Source organism: Echeneis naucrates, chromosome 8 (assembly GCF_900963305.1).
Source record: "Echeneis naucrates chromosome 8, fEcheNa1.1, whole genome shotgun sequence".
NCBI lineage: Eukaryota > Metazoa > Chordata > Actinopteri > Carangiformes > Echeneidae > Echeneis > Echeneis naucrates.
Window position 1 is genome coordinate 17,369,140 of NC_042518.1, and position 12,769 is coordinate 17,381,908.

Below are 12,769 nucleotides of genomic sequence, written 5' to 3' on the forward strand. Positions count from 1 at the left end.
TTGAATGTCTTCGACCCTTTTGGGTTTTCAGCCTCTCATAAAAGGAGGCGAAGAAGCGTTTTCTCTCAAGAAATCCGGGCCCAACACAAAGGGCATCAGTATCACCGCCTTCCAAAGCAACGCAGATTAATACCAGAGGAAACTTTAAAATTAAAGAGGCCATGATCAACACCATGCAACCCATCAATGAATGTACCTATGCTGCAGGTCCATGAAATTTATGGCTGGTAAATACATCCTGCAGCAGCCTCATACTAACTTACTGTAAAGTCATCAAATTGTAGTCATGTATTATGAATCACCTGAGCCACAGTCCTATGCTTGGGTTTGAGAAAAGTCTATGAATGAGTGAACTCCCAGGTAATAGGTGCAAAACAAAAAGACCCTACCTCCAACATTGTTTGAAATGAGATGTTAATAGTATTGTATTTTGAAGTATCACATGAAATAAGAATGCAACTCTTCACACATCTCTTTGAGCCACTTCACATAAAGTGATTCCAGCTGATTCACGACATTCTCTCTGCAAATAATAACGTAAGAGAACATTTTAAATATTTAAACCTTTCCCTGAAACACATTTACAACAATGAACATGCTTTTTTTCAGGGCTATCTCTTCAATATTTTGATATCGATAGGGAGGAAATAATATGGTAGGTAAAAATGTGTCAGTCCTTTGCTGCAACGGAGCATCATCCTCAAATGCACTGTGTGTTTTCACAGTGCCCATCGGTCCTCTGGTCTGGATCAAATCTGCTTCATTGGGCAGATCTGCCATGGTGGGACCAGTGATCCCATACCACTTGGGTATATCTGGGAAAGCTGGAGCTTGGCTCTTTGTTGGACTGAAATGGGATATTCACATGTTGGTGCATAGTCGGAGACAGAGTCATTCAACAAAAAGTACACACAGGGCAGATGCCCTAATAAAAGAGGTTAAATAGCTTGGTTAAATATAAAGCGGCTTGAGACTGCTAATAATTTGTAATGAATAGTTACTCCTATTAAAAGATAGCAATGAAATGTTATTTCAAATATTCTCTGAATCAAGTTGAGCTCAAAGTTAATAGTTGAGCTTCAACAAACTGGACAGTTAGTAGTCAGAACTGCTCATCGTTTTTACCTGAACTGAGGAAAACAACAAGTGAGAACTTCGCTGCAGGGCCTCAGGTTTTATTCATGAGAACTTGGAAAAGTTGGTCTGTCTTATTGTGTCTGGGTCAAACAGGAGAACCCCTGTGACGTCACGGCCCCGCACCAATCGAAAGATGACGACACACGTGATCCCTCCCGAAAAAACACAAACAGCGTTTTAATGATCGACATTTTCTTTTAATACACGTGTTCGTGTGAAATATATGTGTGAATGTCCATTATTTTTCAGTTGAACATATAATGATTTCATTTACATACATTTATCTTTATTTATTTTGGACAATGAAAACAAGTATATATCCTGATAAAAATTCTATCCTATCCATATAAAAATTATGATAATTTATCAAACTGATGCCTAGAATAATTTTGTTGTACAAATTCGGATACCCCTAAACCAAACCACAACATCTTTAAACCTTTACTTGAGGTGAACCAAACATGTGCTATTGAATGTAGCACACTGTAGGTGAATGTAAGCGGCGATAATCAACTATCCACTCACTCACCTTCATCCGGGTCACAGGGCTGAAAGAGCCAATCGCAGCTCACATCGGCCGAGGGACGGGGTACCCAATTCTCAAAATGAGATCATGTCATCTTTGGATAAACAATAATGTTTGCTAGGTAATTTTTTATTTATTTATTTAATTCTGTTTTAGCAAACGCAGTCATGAGCAGTGAATCAGTGGGGGATTAGCTGTTGTGGAAATACATTGTGTTTTGTGGTTAAGGTGGTTTACTTAGTGCTTTTCTTTTTTTTTTTTTTCATTTAAAGTTATTTTAAAGTTAAACAGAAACCCATTTGTTTTCTTTAAGGAATTCAACACAAGTAATTTTACTTGGTTGGAAACCTCCAACCAAGTAAAATCCATGTGTGCTCACTTTCGAATGGTACTAACAGTGGTGGGAATTAAGGGAATTTATTCTTGGCCTCACATAATGCTGTCCTCCTGTGGATCAGTTGGACATAAAGCTGCTCTTGATCAATTGATCAGATGACTAATATGAGTTCCCTTCAGCTCTAAAATCTCTCATCTGTCAGTTCATTATTTTTGCTTTTACAGCCAGCAGCTTAAGAGCTTTGATTCACCCAGTGTCATTTTTCATTTTCATTTCACAGCATGTAGTTCTTCTAAAAGGAGACAGATATTTTTCTCTGGGTATGGTGCAAAGTAACAAAACAAGTGGATATGTGACAATTCACCAAGTAACCAGAGTAACTCTGCAGCCCACAACTGACTGCAAATAAATGACTGCAGATTTAAGTAAGGTTGTTTTTTACCGAATATTTGGTTTGCTAAATTCTAAGGTAACAACTTTCTGTTTTGTGAAATATCATTGTGTCCTGACCCTCAGAACAATGGTAATTACCAGATATTGTTTTGACTTTCATATGGCCCCAAACATTTGAAAGTACCAAAACACAAATCAGTCAAAGTCAGGTCAAAGGAAGAAATCTCACTGTGTTGCGACACTCAGGCTCAAAGCCAGCATCTAAAGTTAGTTTAGCACCATGTTTTAGCACCACATACAAGATTGTTGTGACCAATGTTTTGGTTCACTTCTTCTTCTATTATATGCTACATAAATCTTTACTTCATTTGTTCATCATATAGAGTGACAATACTAAATATAAGCCATCTTTCAGTTTGAATTTTCTGTCACTAAAAGAAACCAATGCATGAGAAATATTTTTTTTAAATCAATAATCTTATTATGCTGAATATTGACAAATGCATTTTTGTTGTTGTTATGACATCAAAGATATTAAGAAAATGAATGCACAGATTCTGGCCCTTGCATTGGAATGATGAATGTATTCAATTTTCTCCAACAGTTGTGGTTCTGGCTCTCTGTAGGAGCATGCATATTATCTTTTTATCTAAAGTTTAAAGTTAAAGCAATGAGCTGTTTGCTCTCCATATTACTGAGCTCAACAGTCACATCGTCAGTTTGTCTCCCTTCATTTATTCTTTATTCCTCCACACTGGCTCTGATCAGGTACCCATTAAAAGTGATATACACATCTACATCATCACTGTAAATCGCATTCTCCCTCTCCCTCTTGTACAGTCGGACCCACACCTCGTCGTTCAGCTCCAACTGTAACATCAGGCTCTGACTCTGCATGATGGAGCGGTCACTGGGCTGGGCATACACGATGGCCTGCTCTCTGTCATTGTGCATGACATGTAAATATGTCTCTTTGAAATTCCATGTGTGGACGTTCACATTGAAGAAGTAGATCCCTGGGATTTGGCAGAGGAGCTTTCCACTGAACATGTCAAAGTGGCCATCAAGGTTGACAAAGACTGTGTCAAACACCAGTGCCTGGTAAGACTCCAGGCTGTGGAGGGATTTGCGACGGCCAACGGAGAAGGCAGAGTGTTGGATTTTGCATGGGTCCCCTGGGAGACCTGCCTGGCCTTTTGCACCTTTTGGGCCAGTAGGTCCCATTAAGCCTGGAGGACCTTCAGGTCCAACTTTACCTGGAGTCCCTCTGTCGCCACGATCTCCTTTGTCACCTACACAAAATAATTAGAGAGAATTACATACAGAATAAAAAAAGAAAGGGTGAAAAGAAGTTTGATTTCCTCCCAGAGTCAGATCAAATTAAAATAACATGTTTTTTGGTGTCCACTTGTAGTGTTAGGCCTGGGACTTTCTTTAAACAATAAAGAATGTCGCTCAGGACAAGACACAAGGCACAGGAGCTTTTTTCTTATTGTCACATACAAAAATCTATGAGTTTGACAAGTCTGAGAGGAGACTTTTTTTTTTTTTTCAATTTCAGGATAGTGAAGGAGGAAGCCAAAGTTGCTGAATCTGTCTAAATGGTGAGAGTCATGTGTGCTCAGAGAAACACACAGCCTACTCTACTATCACCCTCTTATACTTTAAACCTTGCAGGAAAGTAAGCCTGAATAGGCTACTCTTGCTAAAATGCGGCTGACACTGTTGGAGCTAGCGTACGTGGAAGTCTAAACCAGCCAGAATTATTGTCTGAGTACCTTTGAGGATGGTCATGTTGATGTATGTGCGGACTTCTGGCACATGTGCAAAATCTTCAATGGGTGGCTGAGCTCCACTGCCCTCTGCTGGTTCAAGGCCATCACAGCACTGCATGCAGAGGGCAGGGGGAGCACTTGGGGGAGGCACAAGGGCCACCAAAGAGGGAAGGCACAGGAAGATGAGGACTCCCAACATAGCTGCACCTGTCGAGTAACAACAGCGGAAAATATCAGATAGCTGAGAAAAGCCTTGAAATTCTACATTGCTTTAGTTTCCAACATTTTAAGCATTTCTGCCGTTGGATCTGGATCCTGATGACCTGCTCATTTATTCCACTTGACCATCTGCAAGTTTATCTTGGTCAGTTATACAACAGTCTCAAACAGCCAGAGCTATCTCCACAGTATTGGTGTTGGACAGTGGCCTGGTTGCACACATTATCATTCTGCTTTCAGGGAAAAACCCCGTGGCTTGTTTTCATTTCTTTAAACCAATCACCATCAACTTGGGTAGCAGCAAGGCCTCACTGTAGCAGTTATTCAGCCACAAAATAGCACAGCACAGGAGCTTCTTTGGTGGAGTATTTGCACAGATGTAGGTGTGCCCTGATATTAAAATGGGCATTTCCCTTTAGAGAGTGAGTGCTCAAAAACAGCAATGAAAAATACAGACTATATGAATTAACAATCCAAGTCTTCATCAAATATTGCTTCTCAGTTTGCATGTAGCTAGCTAGTGAGAAGGTGCTCAGTCGCAGACTCATACCCAGAGCCCAGACCCATCATATCTGAGTAGTAATACAGTGATCTGAAAGTGTCAAGCTTCAAACAAAGGATCAATGTGCACCTTCCAGGTTACTGAATTCTACTTGGCAGTGTGTTCTACAACATTTAATAAGCAGTATTGATGTCATTAGTCTACATAAATCAAAATAAAAAGCCAGCTGCCCCCACAGTGGAAGCATAGTATTCAATTTATGTAACGTGGCCAAATATGATTTGTTCAGCAGCTGTTTAGAAAAATGACTGTTGGGTGAACTAGATGTCATTCCCAGAGCAGTGGAAAAAAGAAAGAAAAATCTGAAGCCATGAGCCAGACAAAATACTGAACATGGATTGTATTGAGAATGACATTCCCTGGCTGTAAAATACTAGACAGTGTCCATACAGGCTCTGAATGGTCAAATGGTGCCTTGAAGACTTGCCGAAATCCACAAAAGCCTAGAAATGTACATAAAAATGAGCGAAGGTTGGGGCGATATGGATTGTAATTGACCAGAGAATTGACTGTCCACATAGCCCACAGTTCATCAACAATCAGCTCAAGATGTTTGTTCTCTCACAATAGTGTGTTTAACCCAAAAAAGGCCATGGAGGGCCTTTTTTCCAGACAAGAGCCAACTGAGAATTTTTCTGTGGAAAAATTGTGGCTGTCTGCCAGACTACAGCGATCGGCTGGTCTCTCAGGAACAGTGTCTGCTGCTGTGTTTACACAGGACAGCTGGATCCTTACTGACAGGCCTGGGGATATAGATTCTACATAGACGACCACATGCAAACAGAGATATTTCAAATGTTAAGATCATATATGATAAACTGTCCCATTATGAAGAGAGCAAAAAGTTTCAGATCAACTTCATTTCTGGGCAGCATCACTCCTCCAGTATTTGCTTCTCTTCACACTGACAGGAGGATAGAAACAGAGGACATGACATCAGTGGCACCCACTGCTGTATTGTTTGTTTGAAGTAGCTCTTAACATTTGCGCAGAAAGATGCAAAATGATCAGAGAAGATACAGATGAATTGTTTGCAGCACTTTCAATTGTTTTCAGTCTGGGTATTTGGCTGAGCATAGCTTGTATGACACTTCTTCAGAGATTTCACACATACGGTCACTCAATGTGTGTGATATGACTTACACACAGACCAGGGACATCACATAACTGCTTTTAATGCAAACCCTTACTGAAACTCACACACAAATCAAATTTTTATTCATGTATTTATCTTGATAAAAATAGCAAATACATTGTATTTTGTGTTTAATCTTAAAGGTCTAGTTTTATCGGTAAACGCATGAGCTGCAGCAATGGACACATTACAACTCGTGTATGTTGCAGGTTTCCATGCCCCTGGTTGTATATTTGTGGTATAGTGTAACCGAGTGTCGATGCTGATCAAAAAAAAAAAAAATTCCTAAATACAAAAATAAAAACACAAGCAAAAACAACTTGAAACTGACATTGGTGTCTGAATGGATCTCACCTCGGTCACTTCTCTGCAGTCCCTTCAGTCCGCTGAGGAAGGGGACAGTCCTGAGGCTGACTCTCTCTCCCTGCTCCGCTCTGTGTCTCTCTCTCACTGTGAGTTGTAGGATGCCTCCTTAATAAAGCCCTCCTAGTTTCACACGGGCCGTGGCAAAAAACTGTCTGTCCGTTTATTTGACAGTAAAACCCTATAAAACATGGATAAAAGAGGGAAACTGTGCAGCTGTCAAAACTGCTTCGAGAAAAAAACAAAAAACAAAACAACAACAACAACAACAACATAAACGTGCACGTGTACCCTAATTCTGAAATGACTGAGGGGATTTATTTCTAAAGTCATGGAAAATCCTGTTCATTTGCCCCCTGGTCTGTATTTCCGCTGTGCGGAATTCCTTCCCTATCTGCTACAGCTGCAAGGGCAGAGAGACATAGACATAGACAGAGAGAGGAAGAGAGAGAGCGAGAGAGAGAGAAACATACGGGGACAGGGTGAGGTAGAGAAAGAGATAGACAGCAAGGGAGAGGAGTGAGAAATAAAAAAAAAGAAAAAAAGAAAAAAATGTAGGATATTAATGGGACCCTCCAGAGCTCTGGCTCAAGAAGACGTGGAAGTGTGTGTCTGTGTGCGCCCGTGATTGGGCTCAAATCATGATGAGACACCTTCCATACATACACACAAAGATAAATAAGATTAATAGAGAAAAAAAAATCGTATTATGTGTGCACAGAATTGCCGATCATGCCTATGTGTGTGTGCATATGTATAAATTAGATACATAATTCTATCTTTGTATTATAACTTCTTGTAAATACAGGGATGCCTCTTGATAACAGCTGTGAATGTTAATGACCAAAACTTTTTAATAGCTCCTTGAATGTTGTTTCTTTCATTATCTAAAAACAGTGCGGCATTTGATTTCCTGCAGAGATGGGCCCACTGCCAGTAGATTATCTTAGCTTAACATAAAATTAGAAGAAGGCCAGTTCTTTATTTATTTATTTTCCCAGAAAATGGGTGTGGTGTTTTCCAAAAAATGTCAGACTGTAACTTGAAGCTGCGTCAAGCCTCTTGTTTCAGCCATTAACAATTAACGTAGAAATTATCGATTTATTTTTTCTTTAGAGATCATAGCTATGAAATACATGATGAGAAGCAAACATCGGAGAAATAGCTTTCTTCAACCAGCCCCTGCAGCCACTGCTCCAGTGTACAGACACAGCAACAACTTAGTCATAATAATAATAATAATAATTAAAAAAGCCTCATCAAACCCTTGCAGAAGATAGAGAGGTATGTGAAATAAGTCTGGTTAACTATTTTATGGCCCAGGTTGCTTTTGTTTTCATACAGGACATATAGCTAGAGGACAAGTGGAGTGTTGACCAAGATCTGTGCACATGTGAAGCATAAGCACAGCTGCTGAACATTACTGCCTTTGGGTCTGGAGAGTTGAGGTTTCATAGACTGTTCTACCATTACATAAGAAGAGCATTCTTCTGTTTTTCTGGTCAATGTCAACTATCACCAGATACAGTTGCAGTCGATGCCAACTTCCTCTAAACGTTTACTATCAGCTGTATCAGACCTTCATTTCCTGAGGCAGCTCATAACTTTGTCACCCCTTCATAATCCTTCTCTGGCGAGCCTTCACTTTTTATGACTGCACTGTGTTTCCTTTGTCTAACTGTTTGAGCACCCTTAACTTGCTCTGAGACACCTGGGTGTGGTCAGTGTACATCATGATATTATTTTTACAGCTCATTAAACAGACTGGAGACTTCAGGGGCCACCGGCAGGATTTTTTTTCTTCTTCTTTTTTTGTCTCATCCCCCCAAAAAGACGAAAAAAAATAAAAAAAAATAAAAATAAAAAAAACAATAAAACAACATACTGTTAGTGGTTGACATAATTATGGGGAATTGCACTCAAATTTGGATACCAGGGGTGAGTTTTTGAAATTTTAGACCTCAAAGCATTTCTGTGGTTTTGCTCAAGAAAAAACACACAACATGCTGGTTCACAAAGTGAGTAGCCCATATAATTACAAAGGACTGTAATTTAACATGTACTACATTTAAGGCAATAATCTATTTTAAGAGCCTAATGCATTTTGATGAGATAATTGCTCTTGCAGGTTGTCATGTTGCTATATAACCTAACAATGTCTCTGTGTTGCTGTTGATTATATTTATATATTTACATCAGCAGACAACTGAGAACTCATTGTATGAAAAGAATGATGCCTTTAATTAGTTCTCATTTTCACAGCCAAACCAAAATTTTGTGTAGAAAATGGATTCCTTCTCACTCATCTTCATCCTTGTCACAGGGCTGCTGGAGCCAATCCCAGCTCACATCGGGTGAGGGACGGGGTACACCCTGGACCACACCTACGTTCAATTTAGAGTCTGCAGTTAACCTATACATGCATGTCTTTGGACGGTGGGAGGAAACCCACGCAGACACAGGGAGAACATGCAAACTCTGCACAGAAAGGACCCAAGCTGGGAACCGAACCCACGACTTTCTTATTGTGGGGGGCGACAGCGCTAACCGTGCTGCCCTGGTTATCCTTCTGTTTTTGTTTTTTGTCTAAACACTGTCTAAAGTAATAGGTTTCAGCAAATGTATTTATTTTCCTTTTGGAATAATTAAAAAGTAAAGGAATAAGGTTTAAAGGAAAAGACTGAGATTCCTTCTGTTTGTCTTATACAGAAATCTCACAACCAATTAACTTAGCTTGGTTAGCATATTTGTTTGCTTTCCGGTGAAAAACTAAATCATTGAAATATAAGTTTGTTTATTTGATAAAGTTCATATGTCAGACCCTTTTCTTGCAGGACTAAATGCTCTTGAAGTCAACCCTATTTATATTTTTGGATCATCACTGAGGCATGCTCATTGGTCTGTCACATTCAAGTGCAAATCCATCCTTTCATTTAGGTGCAGGAGGCAGGATACACCCAACATAGCACAGGCTAAATATATAACTCCCTACAGAATTTATATTGGATTCATATTGGGGAAGGCAAAGGATGTCTTTTTGCGCAGACACAGACTGTCCCCTTAATTTAGAAGTCACTGATGATGGTGTTGATGATAGTATTTCTCGATTTTTTCAAATTTAAAGTCTGGATTATTTTGGACTAAAATGGACTCAATGGCCTGTTGTACGTGAAAGAATGTAAATAAAATTTCAGATTAACTCTTAAGAAAAATCAAATCAAATCAAATGTATGCTAAATGTAAATCGATCACATTCTGGTTGACATCTAACTCAATCAGTGTCCTCAATTAAATCTAAACGAGGTTTTTGTCATTGTAAGACTGAAGATTTCCATACACTTCAGTCTTTAATTATCTTGGCAGAAGTGACTGTTCCATTGTTGTTACGTATGGACAAACTTTGGACTATACTGTCCTGCACATACTTGGTCTGTTCCATGTACTATGGTTCACAATTCCCGTAAAAGTTACAACGAAACGGTTGTAAGATAAAATCTAGATTCTTCTCAAAAAGAACTAAAGACCTTTTCTGCTTTTCAAAATAATTTTGAGATGTTTCACTTCTGTTGTTTCTGCTATACACTGGATCACAAAAGCCTTGTATAACACTGCCTGAATGCATGACATTAAAGTATGATTTCATAGTAGTGATATGATATTGAAAGCAAAGTGCAAATGTGTGGCTGATACTGATATTTGAAAATTAAAAAGAACTGCCAACAATATATTGGCCAAGTTTAACTTATCCAGCATATCAGAACATGTTTAAACAACTGTAAGAGTAGGGCCCTTTCTATCACCAATATGCCATTGCCATTGCCATTTTCCATATTTCTTTATTTATTCACCATTTGCACAGCAAAAAACAAAAAAAAAAACAAAACAAACAAAAACACACCCTACAAAAACAGAATTAGTCCTGGGTATAATTTATTGATTAGGAGAAACATTCAAACTTCAAATTAGTTTCAAAGAACTGAACATTTGCCTGTTCTTATCCTCTAGCTGCTCTATGCACAAGTCCAGCAACATAATTACGTGTTATTCAAGTGCATGTTCTTATCCTTCAACTGGAGTTGCCAGTTTTTGTGCCAGGTGTTCCCCTGCTTAATTGTAGCTGACACTGCTGCATATGTGAAGAAATATGTTTTTTTTTTTACATTGCATTGCTATATGAATATAAAAAAACAGCATTACTAAAAGCCTCCCTTTCCACATCAAGATACCGCAATTACATAAAGGCTTAGATAGCAACAAAAAGATAATGTGAAGTAAACAATGGTGTGGCAAATTAAAATTGCCTTAAAAAGGATAATGACTACATGAAGCTTAGATGGGAATTCAAAGCGTCAATACTAAAAGTACATGAATAAGGTTGCAGTTACTTCACTGATCATTTCTAGTCTATCAAATCATTTTTCAAATGCACAAAAGCTTGGAAATACAGGTTCTTTTGTAGTTAATAATTTAGCACTTTGATAAATGTCATTTTAGCAAAAGTTGTATTCATTTAGAAAAATTCTCCCATCGTCAGAAAATGTAGTTAAAATCACACATAAAATAACTTGTGGTGTTATCAACCAATATGGAAGTTCTTTTAGCACTTGACCAACAAGTATTTTCCCGCTATGTAAAAGGCCCCATTGGACTCTATGTAGTGAGGTAGATGATCCAAGTTAGTAAAGAATTACATTGGAAGAACATTTCTTCCCGCCTAACAACCTTGACAAATTATGATGAAACAAGGCTTTGATATGTCTGGTTTTCATCTAATTTACTAGCTCGCTTTAGTGCTAGCTATCAAATCATAAACAGATTTAGCAACACCAAAGATTTGGCTCATGGGTCTGATAACTGAGCGGAACTTTCAGAGTAAAAAGCTAGTTTCACTAATGTTCAGACACCAGCTTTCTCTATTTCTTTCTCAATTTCTCTAGCAGGCATTTAATGGTGAGAGTATTAAATGTACAAAAAATTGAAACAAAAGATAAATTTATTGTAATTCAAGAAATGATGATGTGAGTTGAATGAGTGAGCTCCCCAGTGAAAACAGTGCAACCCAAATAGTTTACTAAATTAAAATGATTCCCAGTATCTGTTGAAGTTGTGGACTGAGGTCTCTGGTGTCCTCCACAGCTAGTTTCTCTTTATCTATTAACAAAGTAAATTAGTCACATTATTATTATTATTATTATTATGAATAATATTATTTTATTTTTATTTTTTTTTTACTTTATCCTCATTCAATACCTGGTGAATAAGAAAAAGCATTCAATCAGCACAAACTAGTGAGATGTTAAAACCTGCCTTCACTTTCCTCACGTGTGAGCGTATCTCCATCCATATAGGTCAGACAGGTGTCCAGATTGGCAATGCCTGTTAGGAGCTTTACTCTCTGGAGCATGGGATCCCACCTGATGGTGAAATGCTCAGTGAAGGCGATGATACCTTCAACACATTCTTCAGTGAGTTTGGGACCGGATAAGCATTCTGCCAGGGCTGTTTTAGTGAACCTGGAGCCCACTATTATTGGTAAACCCATGTACATGTAGAATATATAGATTGCATGTAGTTGCAGTTTGGTATTTGGTTAGTAAAGCCTTGAGGCATTTTGATTTAATGTCTCTTCAGATGAGGTGTGCACTGGGACCGGCAGCTGTTCCATCCTGAGCAGCTGATCACTGGTTAGGAGGATGCTGCCAACAACTATGCCTGTGGACACTACACTGTTGGCAAAGATATCTGTAAACTGGGGAGTGACACAAGGGCAGAATGACTTCTTTCCTACTCAAGACAGGAGCATGACATGAATTTTAACTGATAAAAATATTTTTGGTTCGTTCTGCTTTGTTTTTATTTGTTGTTTGACTTTTTAAAATGAATTATGCTCCAGTTATTGTGCAGCCCCATTGTATATCATTCATTTAAATGTTGCAGTTTACCTTTCCACCATCAGAGGGCACCAGCTCAGTATGCATGGTCTACTATTGTATTTATTCACTTTAAATTTGATTGTGACTTTATCATCTGTTATGTCCTTGTTCCGTGTCTTTTGTTTGTTTGTGCAGAACTTTCAAGTAATGTTCTATTAGTATGTCCTCAATAAAAATGAATCCATCAACTCAAAAAGGTTAAAAACCACATATTTGGTGCTGAATTTCTTGTATTTGTATCTGTCCTCAAGCCGACCAGTGCACTGGTCTTCAGGGATTCCTGGTTTTCCACAGCTTTGGAGATGGTACTGGCTGTGGTTTTACTTCCCTGCTGATGTAACGTCTGTCTGCCGACTATGGCAAGAAATTCTATATATCTGTCTCTTAAA

General features: G+C 38.6%; 1 protein-coding gene across 2 annotated transcripts; it reads right to left on the reverse strand.

Moving 5' to 3' along the window:
* Window positions 1–1,886: 1,886 nt before the first annotated feature.
* Window positions 1,887–8,868, reverse strand: LOC115047585 (complement C1q tumor necrosis factor-related protein 1). 2 transcript variants are annotated; one of them, XM_029508615.1, is made up of 3 exons: window positions 6,439–6,521; window positions 4,172–4,375; window positions 1,887–3,685 (listed from the first exon to the last, which is right to left on the reverse strand). In XM_029508615.1, the coding sequence occupies exons 2-3, from the start codon at window positions 4,365–4,367 to the stop codon at window positions 3,135–3,137; spliced, it is 747 nt and encodes a 248-aa protein (XP_029364475.1). In that variant the 5' UTR covers window positions 4,368–4,375; window positions 6,439–6,521; the 3' UTR covers window positions 1,887–3,134. The 2 variants fall into 2 exon arrangements, with proteins under 2 accessions (XP_029364475.1, XP_029364477.1); XM_029508617.1 differs by lacking the exons at window positions 4,172–4,375; window positions 6,439–6,521 and adding an exon at window positions 8,820–8,868.
* Window positions 8,869–12,769: the final 3,901 nt, after the last annotated feature.